Raw genomic sequence first — 24,638 nt, 5'->3', positions numbered from 1 at the left:
GTCCAGTTTTGCTTTTGTGCCGTATGTGAGAGCATGTACATAATTATATGTTCAGTCATTATACCCTTGATTGTATTCATTGCACAATCTAATGAGACTCCAAAGCCATGAGAATCCCAATTATATGTAAATGCTAACAATGCTTACAGCTATTGTGCTAACGCCTAGCATGCTCGCAACCTGCGTGGATACATCACTTGAAGTCAATACAGTTCCTAAAGTGCTAAATGTCTATGTGGTATGTTAAATACCAAAGCAGACAGCTAGCAAGATAAGTACAATATAATAATATAATAGGTACATACAATCCTAACTGCTACCTTTTTAAATTTTGGGACGATCCCAATGAAATGGAAAGGTTAACAATGCTAAAGCCTGGCATGTCAAATGTAGATATTGAAACACATCAACATGCGGGGGTTCTTATAAGACAAGATCATTATATATATATATATATATATATATATATATATATATATATATATATATATATATATATAATGGGCCGATAACTATATAATAGGACATTTGGGCGTCGCTATGCTTAGCCTTCAGACAACCTGGGTGAGATTGGCACTCTATTACGTAGCATGCCATTTTTGGGCCAACAGGGCCATCTTTTGGTGGAAAGTATGAACTGCACATGCATCCGAATCATTCCATCTTCATTATACTAGTGTTTCATCATCACTTCAAGGATTGGTGATTTAATGTTTTGTTGTGTGTATATATATATATATTTTTATATTGCTCCAGTTTGAGTGACTGCATTTCAGCAAGCTCATAGACAGTGTCGGGAACCCAGTATTTTATATATATATATATATATATATATATATATATATATATATATATATATATATATATATATATATTTTTTTTTTTTTTTTTTTTTTTTTTAAAGCTAACCATATACAGTAGCACAGGGGGAAACTATGTATGCTGTATGTATGAGTTGCATGAACATAATTTGTATTTTTTTGCTGTGCTAATTAATCAGGGAGGTATTAATTTAACAATGTTTGCAGTGGTATATAACTAATAATATGTTAGGTTTTACTTGTGGTTATTAATTTTTCATGCAGCTGCTGTGTTGGTGTGACTAATGAAATGTCCATTGAGTTACAAACTTCCGGTATTACAATTGTGACCACTAGAGGAAGCTAAAGAAAAAACCTAGTCCTCAACTGTTCTCTGAATAATATTAAATGAATAATGAATAATGTTAAATACAAACATAAATTATAGTCTATAGCTGTTTTAAAAGCGTGCCCATATTTTAAAGTTACCTTCCGGATGTGCAGTCTTCGACTGTTTTTGCCATTCATTTATTCTGAAGTATCCTTCCGGAATTGCAGTGGTTTTTGCTGTGGTATTTGACATCGGTGCGTGTCCTGGTGTTTTTGAAGCATGAAAATCGACTCCCGAGAGCTACCTGACACGGCCGGCAGCAGGTAAGTGAAACATTCATGGATAAAACTTATTTTTGTATTACCATGTATCAGTATTCTATAGAAAAATGTGATAGTTATAAAGCCTGACAGAGAAACTTAGAAGCTGTCATCTTGGGAGGAAATACAAAATGGTATTTGTTTGTAGTTGTACACCTGCGATGATGACTCAACGGTATTTTTAATCAGAATTTGAAAGTGCTGCTGAGCAGCAATAGCTGCAAACTATCCTACTTACCTGAAATGCCTTTATTGACGTAGCTGTATAATGATTATTGGTTATAAATCCCCATTTGTAAGGAATAACACAAGTTGTGTAGTTTTAAAAGCAATAAATGTGTGTGAAGAGTCGAGATAGTGAAACCGAGTAGATGGTTGACATTGTTGCCAAACTTGTTGATCCACTTGGAATACACCCACTTGAAATACACACCTGACACTGCAGCACACAATCACTGGCTGTGTTCATGTTTAACCCAACACATGTGCAGTTCACAGCATGCAGTATTACTAGTTATTACTAGGTACTACTACCTCAACTGCTGCGTTAAATTAACTGCTTTACTTCCAGTCTGGCTGTAGTCTATTATTTCAAGGTTATTTTGTGTATTCACAAAGAAACCGAGCTTGCATGCAAATGTGAATGGACAGCAAGTATTTGTTTCTAAAATCTAGTGGAACTTCTTAAACACGATTTGTTTTTCCCATCGGAAATGATGTCTATAAAAATAATCAGTTCCAGGGTCAAACTGTCACCATCATAAACCCTGTATTAACTATACAAGCAATATTTTAAGTAACATTTTAACCTTCTTAACAGGTATACAAGTGTACTCCAAACAAGTTACTAATAAATTACCTCATAAAAACATTTGAATTAAATAAATAATTTTATTCAAATGTTATTAATAGTAGCCTATTAGATCTAATAAATAATTTAAATTAAAAAAATAGTCCATCCATCCATCTTCTATGCCGCTTCTCATTAGGGTCGCGGGGGTATGCTGGAGCCCATCCCAGCTGACTTCGGGCGACAGGCGGGGTACACTCTGGACTCGTCTCCAGCCAATCGCAGGGCACATATAGACAAGCAACCATTCACACTCACATTCATACCTAGAGTCGCCAAAACATTCATGTTTTTGGAATGTGGGAGGAAACCGAAGTACCCGGAGAAAACCCACGAACGCACTAGAGAACATGCAAACTCCACACAGAAATGCCCAACGGAGATTTGAACCCTGGTCTTCCCAATCTCCTGACTGTGTGGCCAACATGCTAACCACTAGACCACCGTGACCAGCCATAAAAAAAAAAATAATACAATGAAATGATAAATAACATTTCTAAAAACTATCCATTGTGTGCATTGAAGGAAGTCTGTGTTTTTTTTTAAACATTATGAAATATCATAGAACTTAGTGTAATAAATCTCGATAAATTGTGTTCTGACGTTGAAGACGCATGACAGAAGTAGGAGGTGTGTCTCATTCACACTAAGTACCGTTTACGTCGCGGTTTACATGAGGTTTTCCTTTTATTATTAGTGTCACTTTAACCATGTTGTACTGAGCAGCCAAGACTGAGACCCGTGTACCACAATAAGTGCCATTTCCTGTTGTATGGTTATCACACTTTCCCTCGAACCCCTCCCAAAGTAAGCAAAAGAAAACGGCACATTTTGCCAGAAAACCATGAACAATTTCCAAATTGTATGACTTAAGGGACATTTGATGGTGGAACAAGAAATGTTTGGTGCATTAAAGGCAAATCTAGTGTCCTTCATCATTTACTCATTAAAAAAAAAACATTGTCTCCTCCAACAATGTACGACATAACATGATGTCACTGCACTAGAAGCCTATTTCAGCTTCAGTTCTTGTCCTCTTACCCACATTCACTCTTTCAGCGTGGACCAGCAGACAGGATGATCCCAGTGGGAGAATTCCGGAACATCGGCATAGAGCAGAACTCAAAGTACCGGGTGCTCAAACCGTGGTGGGATGTTTTTTCCGAGTACCTGTGTGTTGCCATGCTCATGATTGGAGTCTTTGGGTGCACCCTTCAGGTAACACGTCCTAAATTATTATTTTTAAAAGTATATTGGCACTGTTTGTATTTTTTGAGGCATGAGACCGGCCTATCTGATAGCACAGCAGTCGACCTTCACAACAGCGTGTTGTGACCTATTTAGTGCATATTCTGATCACCATGCAGACGCCTCTCAGCACTTGATTTGTCTTTCTGTGTCATGTTAAAATAGCACTGGAGAAAAGTCATATCATTAGTATGTAATGATAGATTATACTGTCATATGTTTTCCTGTTAGTGACAGAAAGAAGTGTTGCCCTCCCCTTTTTATGCAAAAGAATTACCAGGCTGTAGTGACACACACACTCACACTCAGGAAAGGTTTACTGGAAACATTTGAGTCAGTTGCCTAAACTTGACAAACACCTAAAAAGTTCAAAAATTCAACACCTATTGACACCATTTAGTATATAAATTTCACATGTACATTCTTCCACGATGAGCATTCTCGAGTAGAAAAAAATACAATTACTTAGCATTCATACAATAATACAGGTGGTACTCTGTTTACGTGCAAGTTCCGTCTCTAGGCTGTGAAGTAAGTGGAATCTGTACCTAATCTGAACCTAAATTAACTCACTAAGTCACTCACACTGTACACAGAACACATGGAGGACGTGAAATACAGTCATAAAACACTAACTCATTAATTATTAATTTAATAAAACAGTAACAAAGAGGCAACTTACTTTTATTCCTGTGGTTCACTCGGAGGAGGAAGTAAAAGAGGTAGGAGACTCTGCAGAAGGTGCTGAGGTAGAAGGTACAAGATCACTTCCTGAATCAACAAAAGGCTCACTGGGATATAGTGTTGATTCTGGTTGTCCAGCCAGAGCAGAAGAAACCTTTTTCATCTCAATAATAAGACCACCACGTTGCTTAGTTATCACTGTCGCTTTCATAGGAGCAGATTCTTTTGCATGGTTAAGGGTGTGATCATTATCCTTAATGATAGCCACAGTTTAACAGCTAAAACCAAAAGTGTGGCCTATATTGGTGGGCCGTTTGCCTCTCTCGGAGCTTCGGACGATGTCTATTTTCACTTCCATGGTGATGGCTTTCCTTTTAAGAGCCGGCCTTACACCCGGTCAACATAATGAAGTGCAAAAAGTTATTTAATAAGCGACATTATTCAGTCCCTGTGTGTATCCATCCATTGGTCGGTTTCTCTGCCAATATTGAGCAGCTTTTGTGAAAAAAGGACTGACCAATGTTGTATTTTTGAGTCCCATCTGTTTGTGTTGCTTGAAAAGAAGGACTGAGTGAAGATGTGGACTGCCACGTCAGCTTCCTGCACGAGCCTTTAGCCCTGTAGCCGCCATATGCAAATGTCACTTGTGATCACAAAGTAAAGTGTTTCTCATGACTTACCGAATTGACCCGAATATACTGTGAGACGTGCTTTCCTTGGTGGCCATGACAGGGATGTTCTCCTTCCTCACCCAATAATCCTTCCATCCATTCTACTCAGCTCACTCAAGATAAGATCGCCTGCCTGCCAAGTCCCTTCACCAGTCCAACGCCCAATGCCATTGACTGCAGCCACATCCGTAACTACGGAGAGAATGACACATGGGACAGTTTAAAACCTACCAATCCTGTCATACGGGAGGTGCTTGGCCGTAAAAACAACCTGGATATCCACCAGTATGTCTTCATCAACCACTATTGCTACGAAAAGTTTGTGCACTGGTATGCAAAGTACTTCCCCTACCTCGTGGTGATCCACACCATGATATTTATGGTAGCCAGCAGCTTTTGGTTCAAGTTCCCTGGCACATCCTCCAAACTTGACCTCTTTGTCACCATCCTGGGAAAATGCTTCGACTCCCCCTGGACCACGAGGGCCTTGAGTGAGGTTTGTGAGGAACGGAGCGAGGAGAAATTGGTCAGTTTGAGGAGGAGTACAGTGTCCAAAGATCCACCAGAGAGACGGACGGACGAGGAAGAGACCACCCTCCTTCAACGGGTTGGTTCTTCAAAGTCTAATCCAGATAAGAAAAGTCCAGAGTCTCAGTCTGCTCTATCTGTGCTGGATAAGAAGGGAGGAGAGGAGGCCAAGGCTCTGTTTGAGAAGGTGAAAAAGTTTAGAACTCATGTCGAGGAGGCAGACATCCTGTACATCATGTATGTCCTGCAAACATCACTCAAGGTCTTCAAGTTCCTTTTGATCATTATCTACACAGCGGCACTGTCTCCAAACATTGAGATTGTGGTGCGCTGCTTGGTTCCCCCTGAGTTGACAGGTTTTGACATTTATTGCTGTAACCACAACAAAGCTCATCTTTTCTCCAAGCTGGCGTATTGCTACATCTCCTTTGTGGGAGTCTACGGCTTGTTGTGCATCTACACCCTCTACTGGCAGTTCCATCGCCCCCTCAGGGTGTATTCCTTTGAGCACGTCAGGCTAGAGACGGGCATCAACGACATACCCGACGTGAAGAATGACTTTGCCTTCCTGCTTCACCTGGTGGACCAATACGATGACCTTTACGCTAAAAGATTTGCTTTCTTTCTGTCCGAGGTCAGTGAGAGCCGTCTCCATCAACTCAACCTCAACAATGAGTGGACCACCAAAAAGCTGCGTGCCCGCCTCGCTAAGAACGCAAGCGAGCGACAGGAGCTCCACTTGTTTATGTTGCCGGGGCTTCCCGACACAGTCTATGAGCTTGCTGAAATGCAGTCACTCAAACTGGAGCAAGTAAAAAACGTCTTCATCTCACCCAGTGTGGCCAAGCTGGACAATCTTCAGGAGTTGTGGCTGGTTTACTGCCAGGCAAAGCTCCAGCTGCCCGCCCTGAACCATCTCAAAGAACAACTAAAGGTCCTACGACTATGGTTTGAAGGTTTAGACGAGGTGCCTGAGTGGATGTACCACCTGCAACGACTAGAGGAGTTACACCTGAATGGCCCGTTAGCCACCTTGGACTCCCTCCGAGAGCTTACCGCCCTGAGGGTTCTCACCATGCGCTCCAACCTTACAAAGATCCCAGCCAGCATCTGTGACGTTGCGCTGCAGCGTTTGAGCATCTACAATGAAGGTAGCAAGATCCAAGCCTTCAGCAGCCTGAAGAAGCTGACCAACTTGGTGTCGCTGGAGTTGGTGGGCTGTGAGCTGGAGCGTATCCCAAGTGCTGTCTTCAGCCTGAGCAATATGCAGGAGTTGGACCTCAAAGAAAACAAGCTGACAACTGTGGAGGAGATTCTAAGTCTGCAGCACTGCCAGCGACTGGTGAAGCTGCGGCTGTGGCACAACAAAATCACCTATATCCCGGATCACATCAGTAAGCTTCACGCGCTGGAGACTCTGGACATTAGCTGGAATAAGCTCAGAAAGCTCCCCAACCGGTTGTTCTACTGCACCAAGCTCAGGCACCTGGATGTCTCCCATAATCAGATCACCTCCATCCCGCCTGAGGTGGGCATCCTGCAGGGCCTTCAGTTCTTCTCCGCTGCTTTCAATTCGTTAGAGACGTTACCTGACGAACTGTTCTCTTGTAAAAGACTAAATACTCTGGCTCTTGGGAATAACTGCTTGTTCGTCCTGAGCTCCAGGGTTGCCAATCTGACCCAACTGGTCCGACTGGAGGTTAAAGGGAATCGCCTGGATGCTCTGCCTGCGGAGATAGCACACTGTCCCCTGTTGACTTCCAATGGGCTCATAGCAGAGGACAGCCTGCTAGAGATGTTGCCATCAGAGATGCGCAGCAGGCCGAGTAACAGCTGAGCTGAAATCTTACTTCATTCACGTGGCTTTTCTGATTTAACACTTAAACCAGATTTTTTTTGGACTTTCTATTTACAAATACAGTCATGAAAGCGGAACACAATTCATTTCAAGTATCCATAGGAAATAACACACATAAAAAACTGTAATTGGGTCACTTGAACCATGTCGTAAAAATCTATGAGGGAAGGGATGAGCTGAAAATGTTCACATTTTTATGTTGGTTTTACATTCTTAAACTCTGTTTTCTATTTGTACTTTTTGTATCATATATTGATTATTTAGTATGTAAGACTTTTTATATTTACATGTTGACAAAGGAGGACATCCTTTGCACGCTACCACCTGTTAACACTTAACCTGTGCCTTAAAATGTTCCAAATTTGATTATTTCAATCAAATATGATTTTTTTTCTAACCAAATCTTGTAACCATATGTGTGTTTCAACATGAAATGAGGGGTAGAGTTTGAACTTCAATCTATGAAGTATGGTAAAGAAGGTAGGATGTCTTCTTTGTTACAACCTGGGCACTTCCACTTTTCTTTCTGCCTCCTATTGGATTGGAGTTTGAAATGAAGCGCTAATAGTTGGACATTAGTACTCTGAAAAAGATCCAGGACAATTCATGCATCAATTGAATTCTTAAGTACACATCATTCAAATGCCTACAGTTGTTAAAGTCTTGTACGGGTTTTCCCACAGTGTCGCATTGCTGCCTTTCACTTCCCAAACAAATGGAGGTTGACAGTGAAGGGAGCTTATTTTGTAGCAGAGTAAAAGATGCCCTTTGTTGATATGCCCAGTCCAACTGAGAGAAGACTGATTCACGCATACACACACACGCACACACATGCACATGCACATGCACACGCACATGCAAATACACACAAATCATTAAGTTTAAATAAGTGGTGATATATTCATGTCTTCCTCGAGCCCCTTAATGAATGAACAAGATGGATTTCTTGTTCTGTCTTTTACTACCTCAGTATTTAAATGTTTAAAAGACGTGTTGACTCAAACAAGGAGGTCATTGTTGTTACATATTTTACTCTTTATTTTTCAGAGGCACATTTAGCAATAAAAATGCTGACGGCTCATTGCTGCCTGCTATTTTTGATCATGATGTCGTCTCAAACAGGGACTCAGGGTTTTTACTTTGCACACCCAGCTGCAGCACAGTCATGTTCTGACTTGCTAAACCACGTCAGTTGACGGACATACCTCACCTTTACAGTACAGGAACACACCTGCACTGCTTCTCGTGCTGTAAACACACATCCTTTTTCTGTGCACAAATTATTCGAATTCGTTGTGCATTTTTTGCTACTTTTTATTTGTATTTTGTCCACTCAGAAATTTAAAATGTTGCAAAGTACAAAATTGAAATAAGTAAAAGTACAGGTATTGTACAAATAATCAAATAAAATCTAGTTACAATAACATATAAATGCTATTTATTACTTTTCACCACAGGGCCGAACACAAACCTTACCAAGTGAAACCAAAACAAAAACTTAACCCCAACTTTAATCCTAATACCAACCCTAAACCTAATCCTATCCTTAACCCTAAAGCCAACCCTAAACCTAACCTAACTTGAACCAACACCCAAACCACTAGTCCTAGCCATAAAACCAACCCTAAACAAACTCCACCCCAAACCCAATCCTAACCAAAACCATAAACCTAATCTAACCTAACTAAAACTAAACCCAAACTACTAATCCTAGCAACCTAAACTACCTCCATCCCAAACCAAAACCCCAATCCTAACCCTAGCCAAAACTCTAAACCTAAAGCCAAACCAAAGCCTAATCCTAACCTAACTAAAACCAACACCCAAACCACTAATTCTAGCCAAAACCCCAACCCGACCCCCGTTCCAAACCAAAACCTCAATCCTAACTCTCACAAAAACCCTAAACCTAAGGCCAACACTATCCCCTTCCCAACCCCCCCATCCTACACCTAACCCTAACCCAGCACCAACATATTTCATTTGTTATGTTCCTGCTCTGACAGGATGTGACGAGAAGATGTTGTGTTTCCAGGCAGGTTGCTTTAAGAGGTGATGGGTAATGGCTGCAATAAAATAAATAAATACAAGAGTGAGTCCTGTCTGGTAAAATTGCAGCTGCTCATTCAAGTTCGGTTGTCACGGCACAGTTCAAGTTTGGGTATTTGACTTGAAGTGACAGTGGAAGAGGGGCCAATCCAGCTAGAACATTGATCAAGCAGCCTCTTGCCATTACTTTATGGTTGAAAAATGTCATATTGGTTTGAAAGTGAGACACTACAGAGACCTTACCAATGATGTGAGGCTCACGGCTGGTGAGCCACGGTCTCCTTTGTTTTTTAATGTTAAAATTTCACTTTGGTTAAAACATTTGTTTTCAAATGCTTCTTCGTCGCATTTACTCACTTTTTTATAAACTGAAAAACATTTGTGGTCTTATCTTTTTTTGGATATGAAGTAGATGCGTCGGGAAAAGCTCTGATACTTGGTTGTAAAAGTCCGATCAACTTCTGTCTCACGCATGTAAGCTGAGAGGAGAGATTCCCCTCAGTCTCATCTCAGCCTTCGGCCCTGTATTTGATCAGGTAGTGTGCAAATTAATAAATAAATCAGAATCGTGCAGAAAATACATTTGTAACACAACTCAACAAACAAATATTAAAATAAATTTTATGATATTGTTTTTTTTTTTCTGCGATTTACTGGCGACCAGTCCAGGCTGTACTTAGCCTCTCAACCAAAATCAGCTGGGAGAGGCTCCAGCATACCCCTGCGACCCTAGGGAGGACAAGAGGCATAGAGAATGAATGAATGAATCAATCAATGAATCGATGTTGGGGTTTTTTTTCATTATGACAGGTTATCTCTGCCTCCACTGACCGCATGTCACTGTACCTCACAAACTGTTTTCTGCATTGGTTTGGCTCAATTCTTGAAACAGAAATTACATTCTCAAAGTAAAACGGACAAACGTCCAAACAACCTTGCAATTGTTCACAACAGAATTGAATTTCTCATTCACGTCATCAAATTGCAAACGTCTCACTACATGTCTCAATGTGTAGGCCATCTTTGCAACTCTTTAAGTACAGCTAGCTACAGATAGCACAGTTAACCTCCATTTAGCACAATTTCCAATGGAACAGATCTTGTTGATCTAAACCGATGATTCTCAGGTCTAAAGGCTGTTCTCTCAAAAACACGTCGGCACCATTTGATTGTATAAGTCATCACGTGCACTGGGGCCAAGGGCGTAACGTAAGGGGGGGGGGGGGGGGGGGGGGGGGGGGGCTAAAATCTTTGCCTGTTTATTTATTGATTGAATCATTGACTTTTTTAAAAGGAGTCAGGGTAATATGGCATGCCCGTATTAGAAATACACTGTGATACTTAAATGAATGTATTGTAAATATCAATAACACTAGTCACAGTTAAATTAAGTTTCCTTGCATTCTCACCTCCTCATTTGCCTGACTGCTGCCAACCCGATATCAATTCAGTGTTCTGACATTGTGTGTTTGCATGCACAATTTCATTTTTTCATTTTTTTGTGTTACCTGGTCATCTGTGCCTCCTGCGTTGCCTTTCTCTGTGCTCTCTGTGGTCACCTGATCCTCCATCGCCTGCACTTCCCCCGTCACCTCCTTTTCTCTCTTCTTCAATTGCTGCACCTCCACTGTAACAGCCTTCTCTCTCTCTTCTCATCTGTGCCTCCTCCTGACAAGTGAGGTCAAAACAGAATTGAAGGAAATACATTCAAGTATTTCCCAAAGCTTGTCAAGATTCACGACATGAAGTCGCTGTACACTTCTCTCCCCTTCTCTGTCACTGTCGCCCGCTGCGTGCTCGCCAGCCGCCCTGCTGCAGCAGGAGTCAGGACTGGTACGTAATGTCACTTGAAGGAGCGTCTGTCATCACCATGGTTACCACTCTGACCACAGCAGAAACTTAAGTGTAGCTTCTGTGTAGGCTTTCACGTTATTTGATCAGTAAAATACCTTCACTACTGACGAGATATTTGATGTGGAAAACAGCGACATTACGATGACTCAACCGAGAAATGTCGTTAAATTAGTAACGCCGCTACCCAACACTGTGTTTAGGAGCAAAGTCCCCTCCGGCTTCACCTCACAGGACACTGGCAATCAAACAACGAGCTTGCCAACTCCAGTCACAAATCATCACCTTACTTACCTCTTTTTGGTCAGGATTTTTTATTTTTTATTAGGTTTAGGTGTTGACCAACAATTAAAAATTGTTGTCTGTCCGCCTTTTAGTGCTCTTTTCATTTTTCCGCGGTTCTGCTGTCTCCATCCATGCCAAACATACAGCAAATAGTAAACATAGGTTGGGTAATACCAAGTATTTAGCGGGGAGGGTACTGTTTTGCTGGCAAATGACATAAATAAAGAAAATCATCAAGATATTAATGCAACATAATGCATCTTTTTATTAAATCGGAATGATGTGGTGATATTCAGGCGGTTATATTGGCTGGATCTGATTTTTGCGGGGGTCGTGACCCCCGTATCCCCTGAGCAAATTACGCGCTTGACTATATATATTTAAGGGGAAGAAATTTAGTTTTGGCACACGAGTTTGTTTTGGGAGAGGTAGGAGCTTTTGCGGGTGAACCATGGTGTTGTGCTGAACCATCCAAATGAATTTTGCTAAAAGAACCAAGCGTGTTGTGAAAGTCCAGTCTGTTTCAAGAAATGAGCCAAAGCAATTACAAAGGATCTTTGCGTTTTGGTGACACTGACTATTTATATGGGAAAGGAATTACCTTTGAAGCTTGAATGAACAGTTTTGGGAGAGATATGAGCTTTTGCAAGTGAGCTATGGTGTTGTGCTGAACTGTAAGACTTTGGCCAAATGATATGAGTTTTGAGAATATAACTTCTCTTTCAAGAAATGAGCCAAACCAGTGGAGAAAAACTGCACTCTGGTAATACAATATTTATGGATGACAAATATTTGTTGTCAGCACCGCTACGCCTTTATCCTAAAACTATCATTTTTTTCTCTGAATATTCCAATTTAGCGCTTTCAAAATGACATCTTCATTCTTGTCAAATGGAACTTCTTTTCTCACAATATTGCCACTTTGTTCTGGGGGCATGGTTATTTTCTACTTCACAGCCTTGTGGCTTTCTTACTTCAAGTGTATAAAATAAACATTTTAAAATGGACATTATATTTTTTTATTGTATTTTCACAACTGTTTTTATTACTTTAACATTCTGTTTTCTATGTTTCACTTTGTGCACTGTGCTGTATAATAATAATAATAATAATAACTGACTGGACTTACAGTATATAACGTCTTTCCAAACACTGAGACGACATATAGTGTTGCTGCTACTGGAACCCTAATTTCCCTGAGGGCAGAACCCCAAAGCACCAGTCCAATTCTGTCTAATCTAATCTAATCTAAGGTTAGGAAATAAAAAGTACCAAGACCAAATCTTCCTCTTTGTCTTCAAGCTCTCACAACACAGACATCAAGGAGACACCAAGGTGTGTCCTCCCACGACTCCCGTGGCTCTCGACCAACGTGCCAAGCTAACATTGCCACATTGTTTAGCCAGGGTGTATTTACACACCGTGCAAGACACGCCCTCATCAGCAGTCACTGAAGCCATGGAGTGCTACCTAGTGGCCAGGTACACACACCTTCATCACAAGTCAACTGCATAATGTAACACTGTATTGAATGAGAAAGAAGTGTGACATTAGTCGGGTTTGTTGTAAATGTGGTCAAAAACAAAAAGTACCACCCATCTAAAAAATACAATTACCAAAAAGACACAATATTTGGGGCAGAAAAAAGAAGTTTTATTGTCTTTAGAAAGGATATAATGTGGAATATAAGGACAAAAGGTAGAAATGTCCATCCTAATAAGACAACGCTGACATGCTGGGTGTTTCTTATAGCAAATTGGGTTGTTTTTAGTCTTAAAAAAATAGAATTGAATATTGTTTTCAGCCAAGTACACCCCCCCAAAAAATCTTTGGTGTTCTCAAGTACCACTAGATGGAGCCAGCGTACCACCAGTGCTACTCGTACCACACTTTGAGAATCAGTGAATCTTAACTTTTTTCTCCAAAAAAACTTCGTTGTTATTTACACTTTTATTTATTAGACTAACTAAACTAAGATATTTAAAGTGTTATGTTTACAGTAAGTCATGCTTTTACATCAACCTGTTATGGGACTGCACATGGAAATTAGCCTGTGCAGCTGGCATATCGAACTTTGATGTGCTCATATCAATTAAAATGCATTGTCCCGTTTTAAATAAATACAATTACTAAACAACAGCTTGGTGGTATATGGCAGTGATTGCTAAATGCTCAACTGCTCTGTTTTGCTGCCACGTTATAAATAAAACTTGCCTGAAGCCAGAGGAAAGTTTCCTTCCTTCCTGAAGAGCTATGCTCTATTTTCCCTCTGACACGTAATATTATGACTTTATTCTCGTAAATCTACAACTTTTTTTCCTCGTAAACTGACAACATTATTCTGGCAAATTTACAATTTTATTCTCAAAGTGTCTGATTTTTTTCCCCCCCAATGTGGCGTTAATACTCTCCCACACCCTCGCTGTCGGGACCCAATGATAGCTGAAAAAGTCACTCTTGCAAGGAGTTGATGTTGAGAGTTTTGTTCAGGAACACATCTGTCGCAAAATGTCACTTTTTCTGGTCCAGGAAGTGGGGAAAACATGCCACACCCTCATCAGGGGCCCCAGCACGACCAAAACTGACAGAAAACTTTTCTGAGGAGTAGAGTGGGTTTTTTTTTGCAAAATGACATTACACTTGTCATGAAGTCTCATTTTTTTTCTGTCGTCCTGGAAGTGGGAGAAACCTCAGCAGGACCCACCCCAGCACTGATACACTTTCATGAATGATTGCTTCCCATTTACTGTATTGGCTATGGAGGCAGTACACAACAGGAGTACATTAGGAAGCAGCACTCAACACTTCAACAGGGGAGGTGTCAGCCAATAAGAATGTACCACAACCTGTTTGCTGTCAGCAGGTCCTCGACTTGCTGCTGGCACGTTAGTAAAAGTCAGAGTGGATTAACAAGGTCAACAGCAACATCCAACCATGCTCAAGGTAAAACTTAAAAATCAACTTTCTTAAGCTTGTAAATGTATAGCATACTACTTGTATAAGGCTGCTTGCTGGTAATTATAGCATACTACTTGTATACTGTAAGGCTGCTTGCTGGTAATTATAGCATACTACTTGTATACTGTAAGGCTGCTTGCTGGTAATTATAGCATACTACTTGTATACTGTAAGGCTGCTTGCTGGTAATGATCATGATAGGATGAGGACGCTAAACTAGTTGACTTTTAGTGGTTTCTCCCAAACAATAAATGGAACGCAGTCTGTAGCTATCATGTAATACTTTGGTGACTCTACTATTCTATATGTCACTTTGTGCATAACTGCTGTGCATTCTGCTGACTTTAAATTGGCCACATTTAATCTCCCCCCCCCCATTTTGCAAAAAGTGGATTACTTAACTTTAAACGCAATTTTTTCAACTTTTTGTACAAACTTAAGTTTGAATGATTTCATATTGAATTATTTCTTGCCCACATTTTTTTCCCCGGACGTCTTTCACAATTTGGAGGGAAGGCCCTTTTCTTTTTCAGCATACTTGGATGAGTTTGGTGTGGAAGAATACCTTTGGGATGAACTAGCAGAGAAAGGTGAGCCAGCAGACCCCACGCTCCAACATCGGGTACAAGGTCATCTCACAAGAGTGGAGCCAACTTCACATTTTCTTCCTGTCGGCTGCTGTCCCAATACTTTTGTCCATTGAGCTGAGTGTTATGACATGTATTTTAGGATGCGAGTGCCTAAAACAGGGGTGTCCGAAGTGGGGGAGGGGGGGAATGTGCAGCGTAAGACTAATGTCAAATTATTAAGAGAAAATAAATAACATAATATTATGAGGAAAGCTAATTCTTAATTTTACAAAAAATAAAGTCAAAATATTAAGACAAAAAACCTCTTATTCTATGAAGAATGTCATTTTAACAGCACAGAGTTAAAATAGTAAAGAAAATATGTTATTTCCTAAAAGTCATATTATGAGAAAGAAAAAACTAAATAAAAAAGGTGTCATTTTTGGAAAATTAGGTTGAGAAAAAATTATATTATAGAATAATATCAAGACAGTATGGGAATAAAGTCATAATATTTCTAGAAGAAAATTGACATAAAGAAACTTGACATAGTTGGAATAAAAACAACAGCAGCAGAAATGGAAATAAAAGATGTCATTTTACAAAAATGAACTGAAAATACTAAGATCAAAAATGTTGCAATTTTAGAAGAATAAGCTCGGAATAAGAGTGGAAAATACATTTTAGTAGCATAGAGATTAAATAAAGAAAACAGTATGTTAAAATAGTCATAATATCATAATAAAAATAATAAAGTTGTAATTTTTGGAAAATTAGGTTGTGAAAAAAAGGCATAATATTATGAGAAAAAAGAATGTGCAAGAAGAAAGCTGAAATAACAATTGGAATAAAAAAACAGCAGAAATGGCAAAAAAAAAACAGTTGTAACTTTATTAGAATAGTCAAAAGTGTTAAAAGAAAAAAGTTGTATTCTAACAAGAATAAAGTCATCATGAGGAGAAAGACAGGTCATTTTAGTAGCACAGATTTGAAATACACTGGGTTCTCTACTTACGAACATCCGTCTTGCGAACATTCGGAGATACGAACGCAAGCTGACTGGTCTATATTTTCAGGTATTTTGTCGAAAATTGCGAGATTTTGTCATTTGAATTTGTTCGAAAGTGGCGCTCTACAGTGCTACCGTATCGTCTACGAGGAGAAGAAAAGGAAGACCATACAAACTTGCATTGAAGGCTTCTTCAGACGTAGATCTGCTACTCCTGCACCGTCGTCACCAAGTGACTCGCCACCAATGCCGGCACCTTCGTCAGCACCTTCATCGCCAATTCCTTCCACCTCAGTAGTTTCCCCTGAACTACCTCTTTTGGAAGAGTAACGACAACAATTTGTCCCTTTTTCAATAGCTCCTCCTCCTCCACCAACGACGTATGCTCGACCACTCCTCTTCATCATTACGTATTATTATATCATTTTTATGTTTTTTTCATTAATTATCCTCGTTTAATATTACTACTGCATCCAAACTCATATTTACATACATACACATATACTGTATATGTATACACGTACATGTAGTACCTACGGTATATCATTGGTAATATTACAACTATTACAAATATTACAATAATATTATTATTAAGAATTATGGGAATAAAGTCCTAATATTACAAGAACAATATTTTCGAAGATTATTCAAGAAGAAAGTTGAAATATTTGAAAAAAAAAAACAAAACAGCAAAAACCTAAATGTATACTAATAATACGCTTTTTTGCCTATACCACAAAACTGAGATGGTATTTTTTATTTTTTTTTAAAATATAACTTCTTTACAAAATATCCTTTCATTTTTCAGTAAGTGGCCCTTGTTGGAAAAAGTTTGGACACCCCTGACCTAACGTGTCTCACTGCAGCAGGTCCTCTGGTGATGGGCGGCTCGTCCTCTAAGACGTTATTGTTCCAGCAGAAGAGGTCACCTGTGAGGAGAGCGCTGGGCCCACTGAGGAGAGCCCTACGCCTGAGAAGACGCAAGAAGATGTTGAAGCCACTCATAAATCCCAAAGGGTGGAAGGTCAGACGCGCACGCAACAAAAGATCGTCTGTGCCGATATGGCTGAAGAGACCCTCCCACGGACAGGCAAGGAAGGAGACAGCGCAGCATAGGAGGGAAGCAGGAAGGATGAGGAAAAACCAAGCGGACGTTCAACAGAGGCGACAAGACAGAACGTATTAAAACCTTCAAGGAAGGAACTTTCCAAAGGACATAAAATCAAAGGATGCAAAAAGTTTAATGACGTCATTAGAAGTACTTTCAATGATGCAAACATGAAATGGAGCCGTCTTCTTCTTCGTCTCTGTTTTCCAATTCAAATTGGAAAAAAGTCAGTCTTAGGTTATGCAGATCTACACGTATTTTCCAAAAAACATTTTTTTTATTTTACTGTATTGTTGTGACCAAAAGGTCACGAGTGGGACTCTTTGGTGAATCACATTCCATGTCTGTGAATCACCATTTTCACACTATTTGCAGAAAAAAACTATTATTTTTACAACTTTTGGCACTAATTTTATTTACTTGCCCAACGTTGTACTGTTTGTGAATAAACAACTAAGAAAAACTGTTGTTAAAGTTAGGAAAATGTGTTTTTTTTCGTAAACAGTACGTCTGCCAAGTAAATAAAATACATGCAAAAATATTTGACCTGACTTTCTACAAATGTGCATGTATTTTATCCTCACTTTTTGTTTTTTTTTTACATGAAACTGTTTTATCTCCTTCATTTTTTTGCACATCAATTTATTTTCCCAACTTGTTGTGCGCATTTAATTTTCCAAATTTTTACGCATATTAGATTTTCCCCCTGACACAAAACATTGAAATGTATGACAAAGCAAAACAAAAAAAAGATTGATTTCCCTCACGTTTTGCATAAACTTGACTTATATTCAGGACTTTTAACACAACTTTCAAGATCTCTTACTTTTTTGCATGAATTTATTTCCTGACTTTTTGAAAAATGTCCTACTTTTTCCAAATCTTCCTCACAAAATATTTACTTTCCTGAATTTTTGCAGATTTAGTTGACATATTTGTATTTTTTCCCTACTTTTTGCGCAAATGGGATTTTGAATTGGATTTATTTTCCCTGACTTTGACACATGATTCCATTTTACGTTTTTGCTGATATAAAAATACATGTTTCTTTCTAACCTTTTGCACAAAATGTTTTCCCAGCCTTTTTGTCCAAATGTGACTTTCCCCAATTTTTAGCACAAATACTTTTTCCCCTCAATTTTTGCACAAATTAAATCTATTTTTCCGATTTTTTTTTTGTTTGTTGTTGCAGCAATATAATTTTTTTGCACAAACAAATGTGATTTATTTCACAATGAAACTTAGAAAAGGCATGATTGTGCATCGTATAAAGCAGAAATATTCACACAAAAAAGTCCAAATTTAGTACAACACAAATTTGACTGTCACTGTCAAAACTTTAAAAAAAAAAAAAAAAAAAAGTGAAATCTTAAAAGATTCACCTGCTTTTTCCCAACTGGCACTGCAAATGAAGCCCGATGTTGATGAGGTACCACTTCCTAAAGAGGAAGAAACGTCTATAAAAACAAACAAAAAAGCCTTATAAATATAATATGTAGCACTTTTGATGGTGGATTGCAAAAAACCCCAAAAAACAAATCAGTTTAATAATGATGAATGTGTATCGTTGTTCTTAACAGATGATGCAAAGATGTGTGTGTAATCTTCAAGGAGTACCACCAACACTTGCAGGCAAGTATTTGTGAATGTCTGGGTGAGGTCGTAAAACAGGAAATACGGTCCAGACCCGCCCCACCTTGACCTTTGGGGCCACACCCACTGTCACATCAAGAGTGATTGAGTCAGTCTTCACAATCTTGAGGCGTTTGTGTGGTGTGCATGTGCGTGTGTGTTAATTCCAACTCTCTGAAGACGGCGTCCTGTCCTCCAAGTCTTTGCTGATGAGCAGCATCCCATTGCTCTTCTCCATCAGCTCCATGTCGCGAGACTTTGAGTTCTACATGCGGAAGCAAAAGGAGGGGAAGAGGGTGAGATGAGGTCGGGAAGTGGGAAAGGATGAGAAAGGAGGTTAGTGGGGAAAAACACATGTGAAGACAGATTGTTAGCACGCAGGGATTCAGGTCACGTCTCACTTGTTGCTGCTGCTTTGTGGATTTATTATTCAAATGGAAACAACAGAGTATCAACTATACAATACAAACTTTCATGGCTTTAACACATCCTGCCATTATTCACAAATATGCCAATTAGTGTCAGCTCTCCAACCACAGCTACTGTTGCTAAGGAGACACTATAAGGCGGTGAAATCAACACAATAACGACACAGCGGTCAACTTCTTTTTACACTTGTATGGCGGTAAAGAATGCAACAATGTCATTAAACATCTGGACAGTTCATTTATGATGACCACAGTCTCACCGCAAACTTGCTGGTTTCCCTTTCAACTTTTTACGCAAATTGTTATCGATGTTTCCCACAACTGCAAAAGTGTATACATTTCTTTTTTTTTTTTAATTCTTAATTTTTTGGGAAAAAAAAATGTTTTCCCCTACTTTTTGCATACATTTAACTTTATTTTTTCACACACTTGATTTTGTTTACCAACTTGTTACTCAAATTTGATGTTTTCCACAACTTTTTTTTTTACTTTTTGCAAAAAAGAAAAATCGTATGACATTATATGACATTTTTTTCAACTTGTAAAAATTTCACACATCCTAACTTTTTTGCAAACAGCAAATTTTTTGAGTACATTTGATTTATTTTCACAACTTTTAGAACACATATGATTTCTTCAAGACCTTATGTTTTGGTTTTTTTTTTATTTTCCTGTCTTTTTAGTAGGGATTCTCCGATCGGGGTTTTATGCTGCCGATTCTGATCATCCATGAGTGAGATCGGCCGATGCCGATCACATAGATTAACTTTACATTTTTCAATCTATCTATGATGAGTGGTATTGGTCAGGGGTGCCGTTAGACAATTCCAAGGGCCCCTGGCAAATAGGTAATTACCGTAATAAGAACAAAATCGGGCAGGTCTTTTTTTGCCTTTATTTGTGTGAAAGATTTTTGCACTATTTGACACCATCCTGAATTTAATTTGATGCATGTTTTTGAGTAACACAAATCCAAGCGAAATAAACTGTTCAATAATTATTTTCAAGCTCAAGATAACAAAATTACCAAAAAATATAAATATCTTTACTAAATAGGAATCTGATGCGATTGACTGGTGACCAATCCTGGGTGTACCCAGCCTCTCGCCCGAAAACAGCTGGTATTGGCTCCAGCATATCCCCACGACCCCAGTGAGGATAAGTGGCATCGAAAATGGATGGATGGAAATAGACTTCTGTACTTCTCAGCATAAAAGAGAATAAATTGAGTGTCGAGGTTGCAGGGGTCTCCAACGTGCATCACTATTAGAGCTGTCAACTACTTGTGCTTTATTTATGACTGGCAACAGTTAAATTGCACATTATATTTACCAAGCAGATCTCCACTTAAACAGTGTGGCCGTCCTCTTTATGCTATTTTGTGTTCATTTCAGGGTGTCCACTATCCCTGATTGATCGTGGCGTTGCGACACTACAAAATAAAAGTTGCCACAGTTGTAAAAATGAGGTGTTTTTAAACTTGAAAACAATTTTAAGTAATATATTGTATGAATGGATATATACAGTATGCTATATATATACATATATGGCTTATTATTTACACACACGTTGACCACAATTAGCTTGAAAACGATTTAAAATACCATAAAAATGTTTCACCGCGCTTTATTTTGATAAGCATGCACTGGAATCACTTGTCTGCCTTGGTGGCACTTGCGCATGTGACCAGATACGCCACACGTCTCGTGTTGACTTTCACTTTGTTTTTTATGATCGGGAGAATGAACAATAGCCCGTAAAACGTGCAGTCAATTGACGACAGCTTGTCAGAGGCTAAGCCTGTCTATGCCAGCGTGTGTGATCGCTCACATTTCAATCTCATTCCACTTTCTGGCACGTTTGTTTACACATAATATGCCTGGCTGGCGGCATCTAGCTAGTTCGGAGCTACAAGTGGATATTATGTCCATGGGATACGTCAAACATCATAACATTTAGACAGTGATGCTATCATAGGGGTCTCCAACAGGTAGCTCGCAAGCTAGCAGTAGCTCACCAGCTGATGTTGAGTAGGTCACCAAAGAATATTTGCTTCACCTCTTAGTATTTTTAGAAGTGTTCTATTCAAACATGACACCTGTATTGAATGACAAATGAGCACTGAGTGGAGATGTGCTTTGTACATAAAGTACAACTTAAATGTCGCCAATCCTCTCAGCAACTCGGCCATTGAATGAACAATTCTGCAATGTTTTCGGTTCATTGTTCTGCTAGTTGCTTGTAAATAGTTAAACAAGTTCATAAATAAATAAGTCAGAAAAAATTGCTATTTGTCATTAAAAGAAAAAAAAATTGCAGACGCAGCAGCGGCACGACAGCGACGGAAGTGCGCCCTCCCGTGCAGCCCACCACCACAGCTTCAAAAAAATCCTAGGGGGAAACCCTGCATTTGTCATGATATAAAAAGGCATAAAGTCTGAATTCAACAGTTATTAAAAAAAATAAATAAATACTAATATTTGAAGCAAATATTCTTTGACCCTTTGGTGAACTTGTCAAAATCAGCTGGTGACATAGGAGACGCCTGTGATAGAATCACCACCATAAGGCTGGACACACGATGTGTTGACGTTCATGAAACAACCACACACAAATCATGTTTTGAGGACAAGACACAATTAGTATAACGACAACAAGACTAAAGTTGTTCCGTGACGTGAAAAAGTTAGTACGTACCCCATGAACGTGATTTCCGCTTGTGGTTTCGCCGTGGGACAAAAACAAGCTCCGAACAAACTGCATTGCTCGTTTGTTTTAAAAACAAAATGTCAATGTGGTAAAAAGTCCCATTTGGAGTGCAAAGACCAGAAGCTAGGGCAGGTAACTCTAGCTAGCTAGATAGCCAGCTGCCGCAATGTAAAGTACAGCCAGTGACAGCTAGGCAAAGCGTGTAAACAAAGATGCAAGAATAGTCGAACGGCAGTAGGTTTGGTAAGGGAGTGATACAAAATGGCGACATGGATTGCCGTAGCCTGTGTGAAGCTGTCAAACTGAAGCCACTGAGGTTTTACAGACTAGTTTGGATTCTTGCAGCAATAAGGGACAAATTGCGTCCCTTGTTGGCTCAATATGAGACGTACCATTTTGTTGGCAACCCTGCGTGACACAGTAGACATGTAGGATTTGCCGCTGCACGCCGATCGGTTTTTGTGATCGGCTTTGTTTTTTACGGAAATCGGAGTATGCCTACTTTTTACGTTTTCCTTTGAACAAAATATTTATTTTTCCATTTTTTTTTCCAGATTTGATTTACTTTCCATAGTTTTTGTGCAAATTAGATTTTTTTCCCCTAATTTTACTTTTTGCACAAATGTGATTTCGTTTCACAAGTTTTAGCCAAAATGTTATTTTTTCCTGACTTACATAGAAGACAGTTTTTCTTTTTTTTCCCCGTGACTTCTTACTTGTTGCATTAATTTGATTTCTTTTTCCTGACCTTTTGCACAAAATATTTGATTTTCCTGACACTATTTGGACTTTTAGTGCAAATATGATTTATTGTCACAAACGCATACATTTTTCTACATTTCAAAGATTTTTTTTTTTACTTTACTTCCACAAATTTGATTTCTTTGTGCAACTTTTTTTGTACAATTTTTTTTTAATCACTTTAACTTGTTTTTTTTTTTTTTTTACATGTATGCCAATTAAAAATGCTAAAAAGCAACATCTAACAATGCCTGTAAAGGTAATAAAGGTTGCATGACAGCCATACTTTATACATTATACATTGTTTCCAATTGGTCAGCTGACATCTGACAGGGGATAAAACAGCACCCTCTGGTGGCCCAATTACTTAACATGATGCTTTCTGTTGGTTTTCCTCCTCAGTTAAATGAGATTGTTAAGCACACTGTTCCAGTTCCAGTCAGCAGAAATTACAGCCTGAATATGTGCATGTGTGTGTGTGTGTATGACTGCCTTGCAACACACACACACACACACACACACACACATCTGGACAGCCCTTATGTCACAATCATCTACTTTAATTGGGAAGTGTTGTGCTTTTAAAATACATACTGATTCTATTTCGCCAAACAGTATTTGGCGTCTTTTTCATCTTTGGGATTCCTAAAGTTTTACCTTACGTGCCAATTTGTGCTGTCAAAATGATCCCACATAAGTAAGAACACATGAATTTTGACTGCTTTCATTAAAAGTGTGTGTCTAATAACTGGCTATTGGTGGGACCAAATGTGTCAATAAAAAGAAAGCACTCATTAAGTTGTGCAAAGCAGAGCTTTTGGACATAAACAAGAGGCTTTCATTGAGGTGAGTCATGGCTAACGGATGCTTTTTAAAAAGCTGCTTCCTAACCAAAGGAAGTTATCAGAGTTTCATGTGTAGAGTTCAATAAGACGGTCCAAAGTTTCCGTGTCTGTTTTTTGTTTTTTTAACACGAAATAGCTAAAGTGACATGATTCTGTCATGTGTTCCAGATCATAAATGGTAAATGGTCTTTCACTTGTATAGTGCTTTGCCACCTCCAAGGCACTCAAAGCGCTTTGAGACTGCCAGCACATTTACCTACTGATGACGCAGCATCAAGAGCAACTGTGGGTTCAGTATCTTGCCCAAGGATACTTCGACATAATCACGGGAGGATGGAGGATCAAACCTGCAACCTTCAGGTTGGGAGATGACCACTCTACCACTTGAGCCATGCGGGCCAATTGTGTATCTGTGTCATACTGTACCTCATGAATGAGATATTTACAAATGTGACTTCTGTGGAAGCAATGCAGGATGGCCGACATTGAAATACACCAATCGATGACGTATACCAACCATTTTGACTTTAACATCGCTGTGCGTTTGCCTTGCAAGTTTAAATGTACGATATCAGCCCTCACATTTCGGCAAGCTGGTCCTTGGATATACTAAGTAGTCAGTGTACAGCTTGTATAGCAGTGTAGGTTTACTATCCACTGAAAAGGAGTCAGCACACTGCCATTATTGTCTAAATAGTTGGCAATACAAGTGAGTAGTAAGATAACCGTATCTTGCCTACAGTCAAGCATCATGGCCTGGGGCTGCATGAGTGCTGTTGACACTGAAGGAGCTCACTGATGGACACATGAATTCCAACATGTACTGTGACCTGATAATCCCCTCCCTTGGTTGCATGATAATGACTCCAAACATAGGAAGTTGACGGTGAAGAAGGTGATGGAGTGGCCAAGTATGTTTCCTCCACACCTGAAACCAATTGAGCACCTCGGCAGAAGGAAGGGTGGAGTAGCGCAAGGTGTCTCACATCCACCAACTCCACCACTGTCATCACCTGTGCAGCTCTGGTGAATTCCATGCCCAAGAAGATTAAGGCACTAGTTTAGAACAATGGTGCTCACACTAAATACTCTCACCAAGGGCACAATTTGGATACGTTAACTGTTGTGGCCAGCTATTTCGACAATCATGGCTGTGCATTGACT

The 24,638-nt window shown here is 39.3% G+C and overlaps 2 protein-coding genes across 5 annotated transcripts in view; one reads left to right on the top strand and one right to left on the bottom strand.

Moving 5' to 3' along the window:
- The first annotated feature begins 1,229 nt into the window (after window positions 1-1,229).
- si:zfos-323e3.4 (volume-regulated anion channel subunit LRRC8C) lies at window positions 1,230-9,973 on the top strand. Of its 2 annotated transcripts, XM_054780110.1 has the most exons (3): window positions 1,230-1,454; window positions 3,361-3,519; window positions 5,014-9,973. In XM_054780110.1, exons 2-3 carry the CDS (start codon window positions 3,379-3,381, stop codon window positions 7,267-7,269), a joined length of 2,397 nt encoding a protein of 798 aa, XP_054636085.1. In that variant the 5' UTR covers window positions 1,230-1,454; window positions 3,361-3,378; the 3' UTR covers window positions 7,270-9,973. The 2 variants fall into 2 exon arrangements, with proteins under 2 accessions (XP_054636085.1, XP_054636086.1); XM_054780111.1 differs by having other exon boundaries at window positions 1,372-3,627; window positions 5,155-9,973.
- Window positions 9,974-16,777: 6,804 nt separating this feature from the next.
- lpar2b (lysophosphatidic acid receptor 2b) overlaps window positions 16,778-24,638 on the bottom strand; it is a 36,574-nt gene continuing 28,713 nt past the window's right edge. For all 3 annotated transcript variants that reach the window (XM_054779090.1, XM_054779089.1, XM_054779091.1), the window contains one exon: window positions 16,778-19,016. In XM_054779090.1, coding sequence (XP_054635065.1) covers window positions 18,912-19,016 — 105 coding nt within the window. In that variant the 3' untranslated portion in view covers window positions 16,778-18,911. The remainder of the gene's footprint in view (window positions 19,017-24,638) is intronic.

This window comes from Dunckerocampus dactyliophorus, chromosome 6 (assembly GCF_027744805.1).
Source record: "Dunckerocampus dactyliophorus isolate RoL2022-P2 chromosome 6, RoL_Ddac_1.1, whole genome shotgun sequence".
Lineage (NCBI taxonomy): Eukaryota > Metazoa > Chordata > Actinopteri > Syngnathiformes > Syngnathidae > Dunckerocampus > Dunckerocampus dactyliophorus.
Note: the sequence above shows the minus strand (reverse complement) of the source record. Positions and strands in the feature narration are given on the sequence as shown.